Source organism: Lactuca saligna, chromosome 7, assembly GCF_052625555.1.
Source record: "Lactuca saligna cultivar CGN05327 chromosome 7, ASM5262555v1, whole genome shotgun sequence".
In the NCBI taxonomy this organism is placed as follows: Eukaryota; Viridiplantae; Streptophyta; class Magnoliopsida; order Asterales; family Asteraceae; genus Lactuca; species Lactuca saligna.
This window is the reverse complement of record NC_136423.1, coordinates 81,846,825-81,859,105: the sequence shown is the minus strand read 5'-3', so window position 1 is coordinate 81,859,105 and position 12,281 is coordinate 81,846,825. Positions and strand designations below refer to the sequence as shown.

The window sequence follows — 12,281 nt, the reverse complement described above, 5'->3', positions numbered from 1 at the left end:
ATTTGAAATTGATAAGTTGTGATGTCTTGGGTAAGACAAAGAACGACTAAGACCAACTGTGTGAAGTGTTATCTTGATAAGAATCTGCACTAACTCTTGAGTATTTGTTTGTCAAGAAATGGTTCTTTACTAGATAATCTTATATGTCAAGAGGTTAGTGGGAGTCTAAATGGTCTTGAAAATTTTCAAGAACTAATCAAGAGTAAACCTAGTTTTTTATCACTAGCACACAATTTGAGGTTTATAACCTATCGTGTTGACATATTCTTGGTTTCTGTGTCATTCCAGTAGAGTTTTTTATGAATGTGAGTTCTAAGAGTTCTCATTTGAATGCATAAAGGCAATACACCTTGATCAACTGTAAGTCCTAAATTCGCTTGACGTATCAATCAGATCCAATTGATGGTGCGGAATCCCAATCAATTGGATGATGCAAGATCAAAAAAAGAAGAAGGAGAAGAAGAATAAGATGAATCTTGAATGATTTGATGATTAGAATGAAGCTCCTTATAAGATTCACACACACTTAGCACCACTCTCTCTCTCTCTCTCTCTCTCTCTCTCTCTCTCTCTCTCTCTCTCTTCTAGCCGTACAAACTCTCTAACTATTATGACCATCTAACTTGATTTTGGGATTTGTACTTTGACATTATTTTCATTATGATACTCTTTTGGTTGTTTTTTCATGACTATTGGATGTTTTAAATAAAAGTTTTTATTTTGAAATTTTGGGACGTTACACTCGCACTCTATCTCATCTTATGTGCTGTTTTCACTTACTCTTCTCAAGTTCTTTCCTCTTTTTACTGTTCTCTTAATAGGTTTATCATACATCCCGTTATACTTAATGTCCTCTCATTTTACATAAAATGCTTTATGGCCTCATATGTTTATCACAACTCGTTATCTTATTCTCAATATAAGTGCTTTATACTCTTGCACTATATATATATATATATATATATATATATATATATATATATATATATATATAATATAAGTGCTTTATACTCTTGCACTCTATATATATATATATATATATATATATATATATATATATATATATGTGTGTGTGTGTGTGTGTGTGAAGGTTAACAGTGTAGTTGTCAAAATCACTCTATCTTTGAAAAATATTGTATTGCGCCTTGTAATAAAATAATTTACATCTCATTTTTAATCATTAATTTTATTTCTTTTTAATCTAATTCTTTGAATTCTCCTTTGATAATTTACATTTTCCCAAATTATCATTGATCAATCACGCCTTGTAATAAAATGATTTACATCTCATTTTTAATCAATAATTTTATTTCTTTTTAATCTAATTCTTTGAATTCTCCTTTGATAATTTACATTTTCCCAAATTATCATTGATCAATCAACATCCATACTATAACTTTGAATATTGTTCATTTATATCACAAATAGTAGTGTTTCACGTACGACCACTCAACGCCAGTTATTTTCTTCTGACCCTTTTCTCACTCATCGTTTAGTACTCAACTTACGAACCATATCTTAAGTCACAAGTATACCACAAACATCAATAAATGGATACTCATAATCGTGTAATCATTATATTGGGTATTATCACTCATTTTCCAATAAACTTCATACACTTCTCAATCTTTACATAATACTCCAATCGTAAATTAATCATTTTAACTGGCCATACTCTAGATATTTCACGCTTAATAAATAAGAATAATTTGTCTCCCTTTTCGTTTCTCGAAACATTTAAATCAACCTCAACTAGATAAATCTCTATAGTACTCAGCACCATGGTTACACTACTCAGATCACTTAGATTGACCACTCAACTTAATTGGATCAATCACTTAGATCAATATTAATCACTCTAATCAATATCACTCATTTTCATCAAGCACTCGAATCACTCATTTTAATCACTTGTGTTAATTAATATGATGAATATCTACCACTCATTTTAATCACTCAGATCACTCAAATCAATTAGATCGAGTTCTTACATCAACCACTCAGATAAGTGACAAAAATCAATCATTTAAATCAATCGAATTAGTTACTTAGATCAATGTCACTCATTCAGTTCAAATAATCAAATCACTCACTCTAATCATTCATTCAAATCACTTTCCAATCGTTCAGATCGATCACTCTAATTAATATTAATTACTCAAATACAAAATTGCAAAAATGGTCCTTATGGTATGCATTTTTTTGGGGTTTTGGTCCAAACCCCGACTTTTTTGGATTGACGGTCCTTTTGAGCTACTTTGTTTGTGGTTTTCGTCCTCGTAAAATTAAAAATACAAAAATACCCTTCTAATGCATTTCTATGTTTTTTCTATTTAATATAAAGTTTTATAAATAAATATTATAGGACCCACCTACCTCTCTCTCTCTCTCTCTCTCTCTCTCTCTCGTATCTCACCAGTTGAAGGAAAGAAAGCACCGATGATTGTAACACCGGTCTAGGATGCTCACCACCACGACTGCCACGATAGACCACCACAACCCCACCGAAAACCGTCCTTGTCTATCTTGTTCGTGCCCTACCACCATTCCCTTACTGTTTCTATCGAGCAAGCTGCCGGGTACCACCTTACACTACCATGTTCTTCCCCCTTTTGCTACTGATCAGAGCAAACTGCCACCACCATCTTAACCCACCTAATTTTTTGAACACCTCCTCCACCTCCCCATGTCATGACCCACCACCATCAAACACCCTTCCCAAACACCTCCGTACCATAACCTTACTCCTCTCTGCCCTCTCAATTGTCGAGCTCACCTGAAAAGAAAGGAAATGAAGGCAGTGAAGCTGCCACCATAGCTATGTCACCACCCACCGTTGGCAAAACCCACGTCACCACCCACCACCACTGTGATTGTTGGCAAAACCATCTTCACCACCCACCACCCACCAAACGCCTCCATCCGATCGTAACCCACTACCACCAAACTCCATCGTCGTTGCTGCTTCGTCTTAGTCCCTCTTCGAGCATCGGCCAACATAATTAAAGTAGCAAGGCCGCCTACAGCCACCCATCAATGCCCTTCCACTGCCGTTGCGAGATCAAGTAGAAGAAGAAGAAAGGGTGGGGTTAGAATCGTTTTTTCTCATCTTGATGCAGACGAAGTTGGAAGAGGAGATGTCATCGTCTAAAATCTTCAAGCTTCCTTTTGATGCGTTGTTGAACGCAATCGATGGTGGGAGGATTGAGCAGAGTTATTGAAGGCTAACCAGTAGCAACTGTTTGTATATATGGAATGTATGTATGTATCTATGTGTATCGTGGATTGTGTGTAAGTTCTTTATGGTGATCAGGGGGAGGACGAAAAGAGAGAGAGAGAGAGAGAGAGAGAGAGAGAGAAAGAGAGAGAGAGGGGGGTGAAAAGAGAGAGAAAGGCCCGATTTTATATTTAATAATAATAATAATAGTGTTAAAAAGTGAAAGAAAAATGAAAATTAAATTCATTAAGGGTATACTAGTCTTTTTAGCTTGGACAGGGACCAAAACTGCATGTAAACTAGCTCAAAAGGACCATCAATCCAAAAAAAGTCGAGGTTTGGACTAAAACCCCAAAAAATGCATACCACAGGGACAATTTTTGCAATTTTGTCGATACTCAAATTACTCTCTCAGATCAATCACTCAAATCAATATTAATCTCTCAGTCAATTACTCAAATCACTCATATTAATTTCTCAAACTACTTACTCGTGTCAATTTCTCAAATAAATCGATCAAATTTCTCATTTGAATTACTCATATTAATTGGATCAAATTCTCAAATTAATCACTCAAATAAGTGAATCAGATATGTTATTTAGGTCAATTAGATCAATTACCCAAACTAATATCACTTACTTGATTTAATTTCTCAAACTAACCGGATCAATCAGATCAAAGACTCAAATTAATCACTTAGATCAATTACTCAATTCAATAATATTAAATCTCATATTCGGATTAGGTTTCATTATCTCTTGATAGACCATCCACACACGCCTTATAACGATCATCAATAAGAGGATCTCATGCAATTAGGTCTCGTCACCTCTCAGAGACTCAAATTACAAAATATCATCTACATAAGCAAATCTAATCATCTCTCATGGATTTGTTATGTAAATCTCATGATCACAATCTAAATTCTCATTACTGAATCTCATTATATATATATATATATATATATATATATATATATATATATATATATATATATATATATATATATATGATTTTGGACCCAAACCTTCAAGGTTGGACAATCTTCAATACTCATACTCTTTAGGTTCTTTGCCTTCGTAGATCTTCAGCCATATATCGTGATCTCTTTTATGGTTTATCACAAATCAGATCATAATCATTGCTCCTCATCTATTCTCTATAGTTTAAGACTAGGAATGGATACACCAAACCTAATTCACTTAAATTATAGCTCTCATACCAACTCGTAGCACCCTTGATCTTTAATATCTAATATATAAGAATTATCAAAATTTTAATTACAATTATGGAAATCTACTCAACTATAAAACTTTTTACATCCCGGGTTGAATCAATTGAGCACAATATAAATCTATCTTTTTATATAAAATGAAGAATACATAAATGCATCCTACATTAAATCTTGCTCTTTTTCCCATGTCTTCTCTTCCGGTACCACAACTGCTAATACATGAGCTTGCAAAACATAAATCTCTACTACATCCGAGACTAGGTCTGGTGAGCTATTCTTTTATCTTTTATTAACTTTCTTTCTCTTAGATCATACTCGTCCTTTTAGTTACTTCTCCAATCTATCTCATACTCTGCACATATCTTGACTTTTATGTTGTGAATTGTGATACATCTCGCCTCTACTTTGTTTCGTATTCTATGTCAAATCTCATCTCTATTTAGTCTTATTCACTTTATATATCTTTTTTCATACTCAATCTCGTATACTCTCTTTCTCTTTCTTTCTCTCTCTCTCTCTCCCCCCCCCCTCTCTCTCTCTCTATATATATATATATATATATATATATATATACACACACACACCTCATCTCAAGCTTAATATCATGTACTCTGGATAACTTATCTCATACTTAGTCTCGTATACTCCATACGTCCCATCTTGTACTTAATCTCATGTACTATGTATGTCTCATCTCAATTAGGTCTCGTATACTCTATATATAAATATATCTCATCTCATACTCAGTCTCGTGTACTATGTATGTCTCATCTCTACTCAATCTCATATACCCTATATATCACATCTCTACTCTGTCTCATGTTCTCGTATCTCAATTTCATTCTCGAAAAAAATATACTCATATCTTGATCTCATTCCCAAAGGAAGTACATTCATATCTCAATCTCGTCACCGAAGGAAGTATACCTGTATCTCAATCTCGTTCCTAAAGTCAATATACTCATATCCCATTCTCCTTCATGAACTATAAAATACATATACATAGGGAATTAGAGCGGACAAGATTAAATGTGGCCAATATCGGACTAATGGGTTTTCTAGGTTACACTAAATCATATTTGTAGAGCAGAGTTTTACATAAGCATTTTCTGGTCACATGCAACCTAAGGATCTATGGCATTTTCTCATTATAGCAACATACTATGAAAAACTAATTTAATCTAGGTATGATCGAATATCAACTAGATTAGAATACATAACTTTTAATATAGTCAAATATACTAACTCTCGAGTTCTTCAAATGCTCCATGGAAAGTTAACATCTAATATTGTGAATGTCTTTAATGGTTCACACCCAACACCCTTAAACGCTAGAACTTGAAAGAGAGAAGAAAGAAGCGAAATTTGTATTCCACTTTCTAAGTATGATTAACCATAAAATTTTGATGCATAATGGTTTTATTTATAGTTTAGATAATTTGCAGATAAATCCAAATTTAAACAATTAAATCTAACCTTATCAACTACTAGGAGGCTTCCAGAAACCCTAAAGGCTCTCACAAAAACGTTCATGCCTTGGTAGCTTTTAGAATTGCCTCTTTTGTTTAACTAATTAATTTAAAATTAACTACTAACCATTTCTAATTAATATATTAATCATATAATATGTTAAGAAATCATTTCATATCTATTCTAATATCAATTCTAGCTATTTCGGATTATGATGACAATCCAAAAAAAAAAAGATTTTACTTTTATTCACTAAAACTATACCAATTTAGTTAAGACCTTAAACACTCTAATCCACACATAGAAATCCCCTATTTAAGATACGATTACTGCTTGCCATTAGTAATAATAATAACGTCTAAAAATAACATTCTACACTTTAAAATAGCCTCTCTTTTTCTTTTTCTTTTTGGATTTTGAACATGGATAAAAAAATAAATAACTTGTTTTTATTTGGTCTTCTACTTTTTGGAAAATATTTTATGTACCCGAAAATAAACAAATATCATATGCATACAACCAAATAAATTATGCTACAAGTTTAAATTTTCATTCTACAAAATAATAATTTTATTATTAATCTACTAAATTATAACTTTATCATTAATCTAAAAATGAAGAACATTGTTCATATCTTCAAAACATTTTGTATAATTAAATAAATTAATAATTATATATCTAATGATAAAACATGATCATTTAATTTGTAAGCTACACATAAATAATGTTATACCTTCAAAACACATTGCAAAATTAATTTAAACTAATAACTAACAAAAACATCAAACTTATTTTATAATCCCGTATAAAACATGAGTTAAAACCTAGTTATAAAAATATTTGAAAATATTAAAATTAAAATTTTTAGATAAATTTAATATTCAGAAAATTTATTAAAGATAGCATCCTATTTAAGTTGTGGAAACATGATATTTATTTATATTTAAAAAGATATACAAAATTAAAATTGTCCCCATTTGATAAAAATATGAATACAATAAATAAAAAAATAATATAACCCCGAGCAAATAATACGGATAGAAACATGGCCTCTTCTTCGACTGAAATGTTGTTGCAGGCTCTCCTATGGAAGTTCCCCTTTTCCTGTAACATACGCACCCGTATTATCCCTCCTACTCTTCTCCTCACATCACCCTCCATTGGCTCTAACCAACGCTCTTCCAAACGCACTTTGAATAACTCAATTTGCAGTTCAATTGCCCCAATCACATCATCTTCCACTATATCAACGAACGAAGAAGTCGGCGGTTTTGTCGCTGATCAACATTTGACGCTTCGAAATATCTGCGAAGGCCGCGTGCCTGATCATGTCTTACGCAGGTCACCTTTCTTTCCTATTATCTATTTTGTTCATAGAATTCTACGTCTTTTTAATCTTCACTGAAATGGGAATAACCTGTATAACATCTAATGAAACCCTTGCTCCATAGAAAATGTTACAATTATAGTAGTGATTATATTGAAGCTTAATGTACATATAGTTAATACGATTCTAGGTTTGTATACTAGAATTACCATTTACAAATCACATTAACATAATCGTGGGATCATTTGTGGCTTTTGATATCATGACAAGTAAATCTAACTTCTTAAATAAAGTATATAATCCAAACATCATAACATTATCTTTAGATTACATTTACAAATTGAGATGATGAATAATTGAGCAAGGGGCTACAAGGAACTCATGTTTACAAATTGAGGTGCATTTAGGATGATTTCTTGCTTTGACCAATGCTAAAAGTATGAGATGATTGATTTTCCTGACTATTTTTTTTTCAGAATTGAAGAACTTGGATTCCTTATGCCTACAGAGATACAAAGACAAGCTCTACCAATTCTATTCTCTGGCCAAGATTGCATTCTCCATGCCCAGGTGAATATTTTCTTTACTGCTTAAGACTTTTTCTATCTATATCAAATTTATCCCTATGTAAAATGGTTCATTTATGAACATTATCATATAGCCTCTTCCATGATTTATCTACTTACTTATTAAGACATTGTTTTCTAATATTATTCTTTTGGTTCTTCAGACAGGTTCAGGGAAAACTTTGGCATACTTGTTACAGATTTTTTCAGTAATAGACACACAAAGATCATCTGTACAAGCATTGATTGTGGTTCCAACTAGGGAATTGGGCATGCAAGTAAGATTATAATCCTGATATAGCAATATACTTTCATGTATATATCATTTATAACATCCTACTTTCATTTCTTTACTTTATAACACTATACTTCTAATTATTTTCTTATTATGCCATTCTACTTTGAAAACACTACCTAATTATAGCATTGCACTTTCATTTTTGTTTAGAGTAAATTACACAAATGGTCCCTATGGTTTAGGGTAATTTGCGTGTTTGGTCCCTAACTTATTTTTTAACTCGGAAGGTCCCTACTGTTTGTTTTTGTTACACGTTTGGTCCCTGTCTTATCTAAAAAACTATTTTTCACTTGATTTTTTAAAATATATAAATAAACACACCCCAACCCCAACCCCCCTCACCTTACCTTACCTATCCCATAATTTTTTTCTATTTAAATAATAGTATTTTTAGGTAAGACAGGGACTAATCGTGTAACAAAAACAAACAGTAGGGACCAAGCGCGTAACAAAAACAAACATTAGGGACTTTTCGAGTTAAAAAAATAAGTTAGGGACCAAACGTGCAAATTACCCTAAACCATAGGGACCATTCATGTAATTTACTCTTTTTTTTTATTAGGACATTATACTTCAAAAAATTGGGAAATCTCCTATAAAGTCCCTACATTTTGACCTCATATTCAATTAAGTCCCTAATAATAATAGTAGGTTGCTATTTCTTGCATTTAACTCATTGTTTTTTTGTACCATGAAAGGTTGCAAAGGTTGCTCGGATACTGGCTGCAAAGCCTGATCAACCTGTAGCAGAAGATAAGTCATGCACTATTATGACTCTTCTAGATGGAGGAACTTTAAGAAGACAAAAAAGTTGGTTGAAGGTAGATATTTTATTATTTTTCACATTTCCCTAATTCATATTATGAAAACAAATTTTCAAAATTGGTCCCAGTGGTTTCCAAAAAGTATCACTTTAAGGATAACCATCAAAAAGCATTACACCATCGGTCCTTATGGTTTCAAAATACTGTATCATTGGTCCTTCAAACATTAATTATAACTTTTAACCAGTTAGTTTTTTTGAAATGACCAATATGCCCTTGGACCAAATTCTGTAATATATATATATATATATATATATATATATATATATATATATATATTACAGAATTTGGTCCAAGGGCATATTGGTCATTTCAAAAAAACTAACCGGTTAAAAGTTAGAATTAACGTCTGAAGGACCAATAATACACTGTTTTGAAACCATAAGGACCGACGGTGTAATGCTTATGATAGTTATCCTTAAAGTTTTATTTTTTGGAAACCACAGGGACCAATTTTGAAAATTTGTCAATATAAAATATTATTTGATATGATCACAGGCTGAGCCCCCTACAATAATTGTTGCAACAATAGGAAGCTTGTGCCAAATGCTTGAAAAGCATATCATCAAATTAGATTCAATGTGTGTGCTTGTAATCGATGAGGTATAAATTATAACATCATTTTTCTAGTTTTTTTTTTTTTTTTTTTTTTCATTATTTAATAATCTAATTTGATATATATATATATATATATATATATATATATATATATATATATATATATATATATATAGGTTGATTTCATGTTTAATTCTTCACAACAAGTTAGCTCTCTTCGAAAGCTATTGATATCATACTCATCAATCAACACTCGTCAAACAGTTTTTGCAAGTGCTTCAATCCCACAACACAGACGATTTTTATACGATTGTATACAACAAAAATGGACAAAGGTTTTTCATTTTATTTATATTCATAATTTAATTTTTCATTTTCTTTTTAATGTTCATCTTATTAATATTCATCTTATTTATGTACAAAAGGCAAATGTTGTTCATATTCATGCAAATCCCATTCACCCAATGCCTCCACGTTTACACCATAGATTTCTGGTGAGTCAATACAAGTTTTCCAGGGCTATTTTTTATGACAAGGGTATTTACGTCTTTTTGCAATTTTTTGTCAGATATGTAGTAGAAAGGAAAGACATTCAGCATTGTTGGCCATGTTGCAATCTGATGCACCTCAGTCTGCGATAATTTTTGTTAATGAACAGGTTAGTTATTAATTATTATTATACTAACTGTTATAAATTTATTTATTAATTATTATTATTATTTTTTTTTAATTATTTTGTAGTCTGAGAAGTCTAAGAAAGCTGGAAATGATCCTGCAACAAATATTGTAATGGATGCTTTGAAGAATTCACATAAAGGGGAACATGAAATCCTGCTTTTAGAGGAAAAGATAAATTTCAACTCTAGGGCAGCTTCTTTCTCTGTAAGTTACAACCAACCATGTAAAATGACCAATTTACCCCTACTAATTCATTCTATAAATAATTGAATTGGAAATAGGAACTGAGACAAGGAGGAGCATACATTTTGGTGGCAACTGATATAGCGGGGAGAGGCGTTGACTTGCCTGATACAACTCACATATACAACTTTGACTTACCAAAAGATGCAGTCCATTATTTACATAGAGCTGGAAGAACAGGAAGAAAACCATTTTCAGAAAGTAAATGTGTTGTTACTTCCATATTAACATCAGAAGAGCGGTTTGTATTACAAAGATATGAAAATGAATTGATGTTTCATTGTCATGAGATGTTTTTGTAAGTGTAAGTGTTGAGTTGAAATTACCTATTTGTCCATAGTAATCTCAAAAATATTGTAATCTTAAAACCTTTGATGCACCTAAGCACATATTTCATCTCACATGCTTATATTTTCATGGTTGTATAAAGTTGTAATTTCATCTCACATGCTTATATTATTGCACCAAAAATTCAATATTTTATAAAGTCAGAAAACACAATATGAATTAATTTTATAGCATTAATACATCTGATAATTGTTGAATTCTTTAATAGGATTATAACACCTGATCGAATGTAAAACCCACCCTTCTTAAGATCGGTTGAGTGTCGACTTCCTGCATTCCCTATAATTTCAATAACAGAAATTCTCGCATTAGTTCACAACCTTCCATTATCAAGAATGTCAAATTAAACATTTGCCTAGTGAGTTAATAATGTCGATGCTACTTGGGATATGAATAAACATGCTTTTTGGGGCTATTTTGCATGATGAGGGTGAGGAATGCATTCACCTTTTTTCCACATACAATTTATCGAGAGGAAGTTTTAAGTTTATATCCACCTTTTTGGAACAGGATAAAAATTGCAATCTTTGCCATTGATGACAATCCCCTAGTCCAACACAACATTGCAAACATAGTACAACCTATTTTGCCAACACACGTCAATCATATTTAGATTGTGGTTTGACAAAATTGCAAGAATGGTCCTTGTGGTATATCGAAAATTGTTATCTCTCTCTCTCTCACTCTCTCTCTCTCTCTCTCTCTCTCTCTCTCCCTCCGTCCCTCCCTCCCTCTCTCTCGTTTCTTGCTTACACCAGCAAAAGAAGAAGAAATCGGCGATTGTCACCGGACTAGGTTGCCCCTCCGCCTCCCTCTAGTCTAGGAGCATCGACCCAAACACCCGCTTCGATCGATGATGCCCTCCCTTTGAATCTTAACAGCCGACAATGAGAGAAAGGAGATTGAGATATGAAATTGGGGTTTTTTGGCGGCTAGGGTTTTCAGATGGGTGTTTCGCGACTGGAAATTGAGGCGGAGAAACATGCGATGTATTGCTCGACGAAGCTAGGGTTGTTTAAACCCACGGCGAGACCCTTAGCAAAACTGGATTTATGATGAACACTACCCAAGTCTGGTTTCAAATAACACCTTGCTGCTAGCTACAGCCGGACCTGCAGGTCTGCGGGTGCCAAACGTCATTCCGTTATTACGACCATTCATTATGTCGTTGTTACCAGTCGATAGCATGGTGCAATTTATCACATTATACCTTAATATAAATCCGGTTTAAGGTAGTTAGTACAGCAGTAGTTCCTATATTACAAAACTACAGTACTACAATGATTTACCCATTACATATTTTAGTGACAACCTCACTTAAACATTAGTGTACAAACTATATTTTGTTAAATGATAGTTACACTTGGGGAATTACACACTTTTACAACAAACGAGCATACAAAATAGTTAAGCCTTGGTAGAAGGCTACTTAAATAGAAAATATAGGTTTTTCTGAGAGATTCAAACTTTTACAAACACTTACAAACTTTTACATTCATTTTACAAACTTATACTTG

The 12,281-nt window shown here is 32.4% G+C and overlaps 1 protein-coding gene across 1 annotated transcript; it reads left to right on the top strand.

Annotated features, from left to right (window-relative positions):
• Positions 1-6,954: 6,954 nt before the first annotated feature.
• LOC145003742 (P-loop containing nucleoside triphosphate hydrolases superfamily protein) lies at positions 6,955-10,800 on the top strand. The gene is made up of 10 exons (XM_078962643.1): positions 6,955-7,263; positions 7,726-7,819; positions 7,980-8,093; positions 8,812-8,934; positions 9,436-9,540; positions 9,672-9,830; positions 9,921-9,989; positions 10,064-10,153; positions 10,237-10,377; positions 10,455-10,800. The coding sequence occupies exons 1-10, from the start codon at positions 6,968-6,970 to the stop codon at positions 10,716-10,718; spliced, it is 1,455 nt and encodes a 484-aa protein (XP_078818769.1). The 5' UTR covers positions 6,955-6,967; the 3' UTR covers positions 10,719-10,800.
• The last annotated feature ends 1,481 nt before the right edge of the window (positions 10,801-12,281 follow it).

Excerpts from the sequence above, each read along its gene's own strand:
- LOC145003742 (XM_078962643.1), top strand. The coding sequence starts at position 6,968 with ATGGCCTCTTCTTCGACTGAAATGTTGTTGCAGGCTCTCCTATGGAAG. Across the intron at positions 9,990-10,063 it reads GTTTACACCATAGATTTCTG|ATATGTAGTAGAAAGGAAAG; the intron begins GTGAGTCAATAC and ends ATTTTTTGTCAG. Across the intron at positions 10,154-10,236 it reads TAATTTTTGTTAATGAACAG|TCTGAGAAGTCTAAGAAAGC; the intron begins GTTAGTTATTAA and ends ATTATTTTGTAG.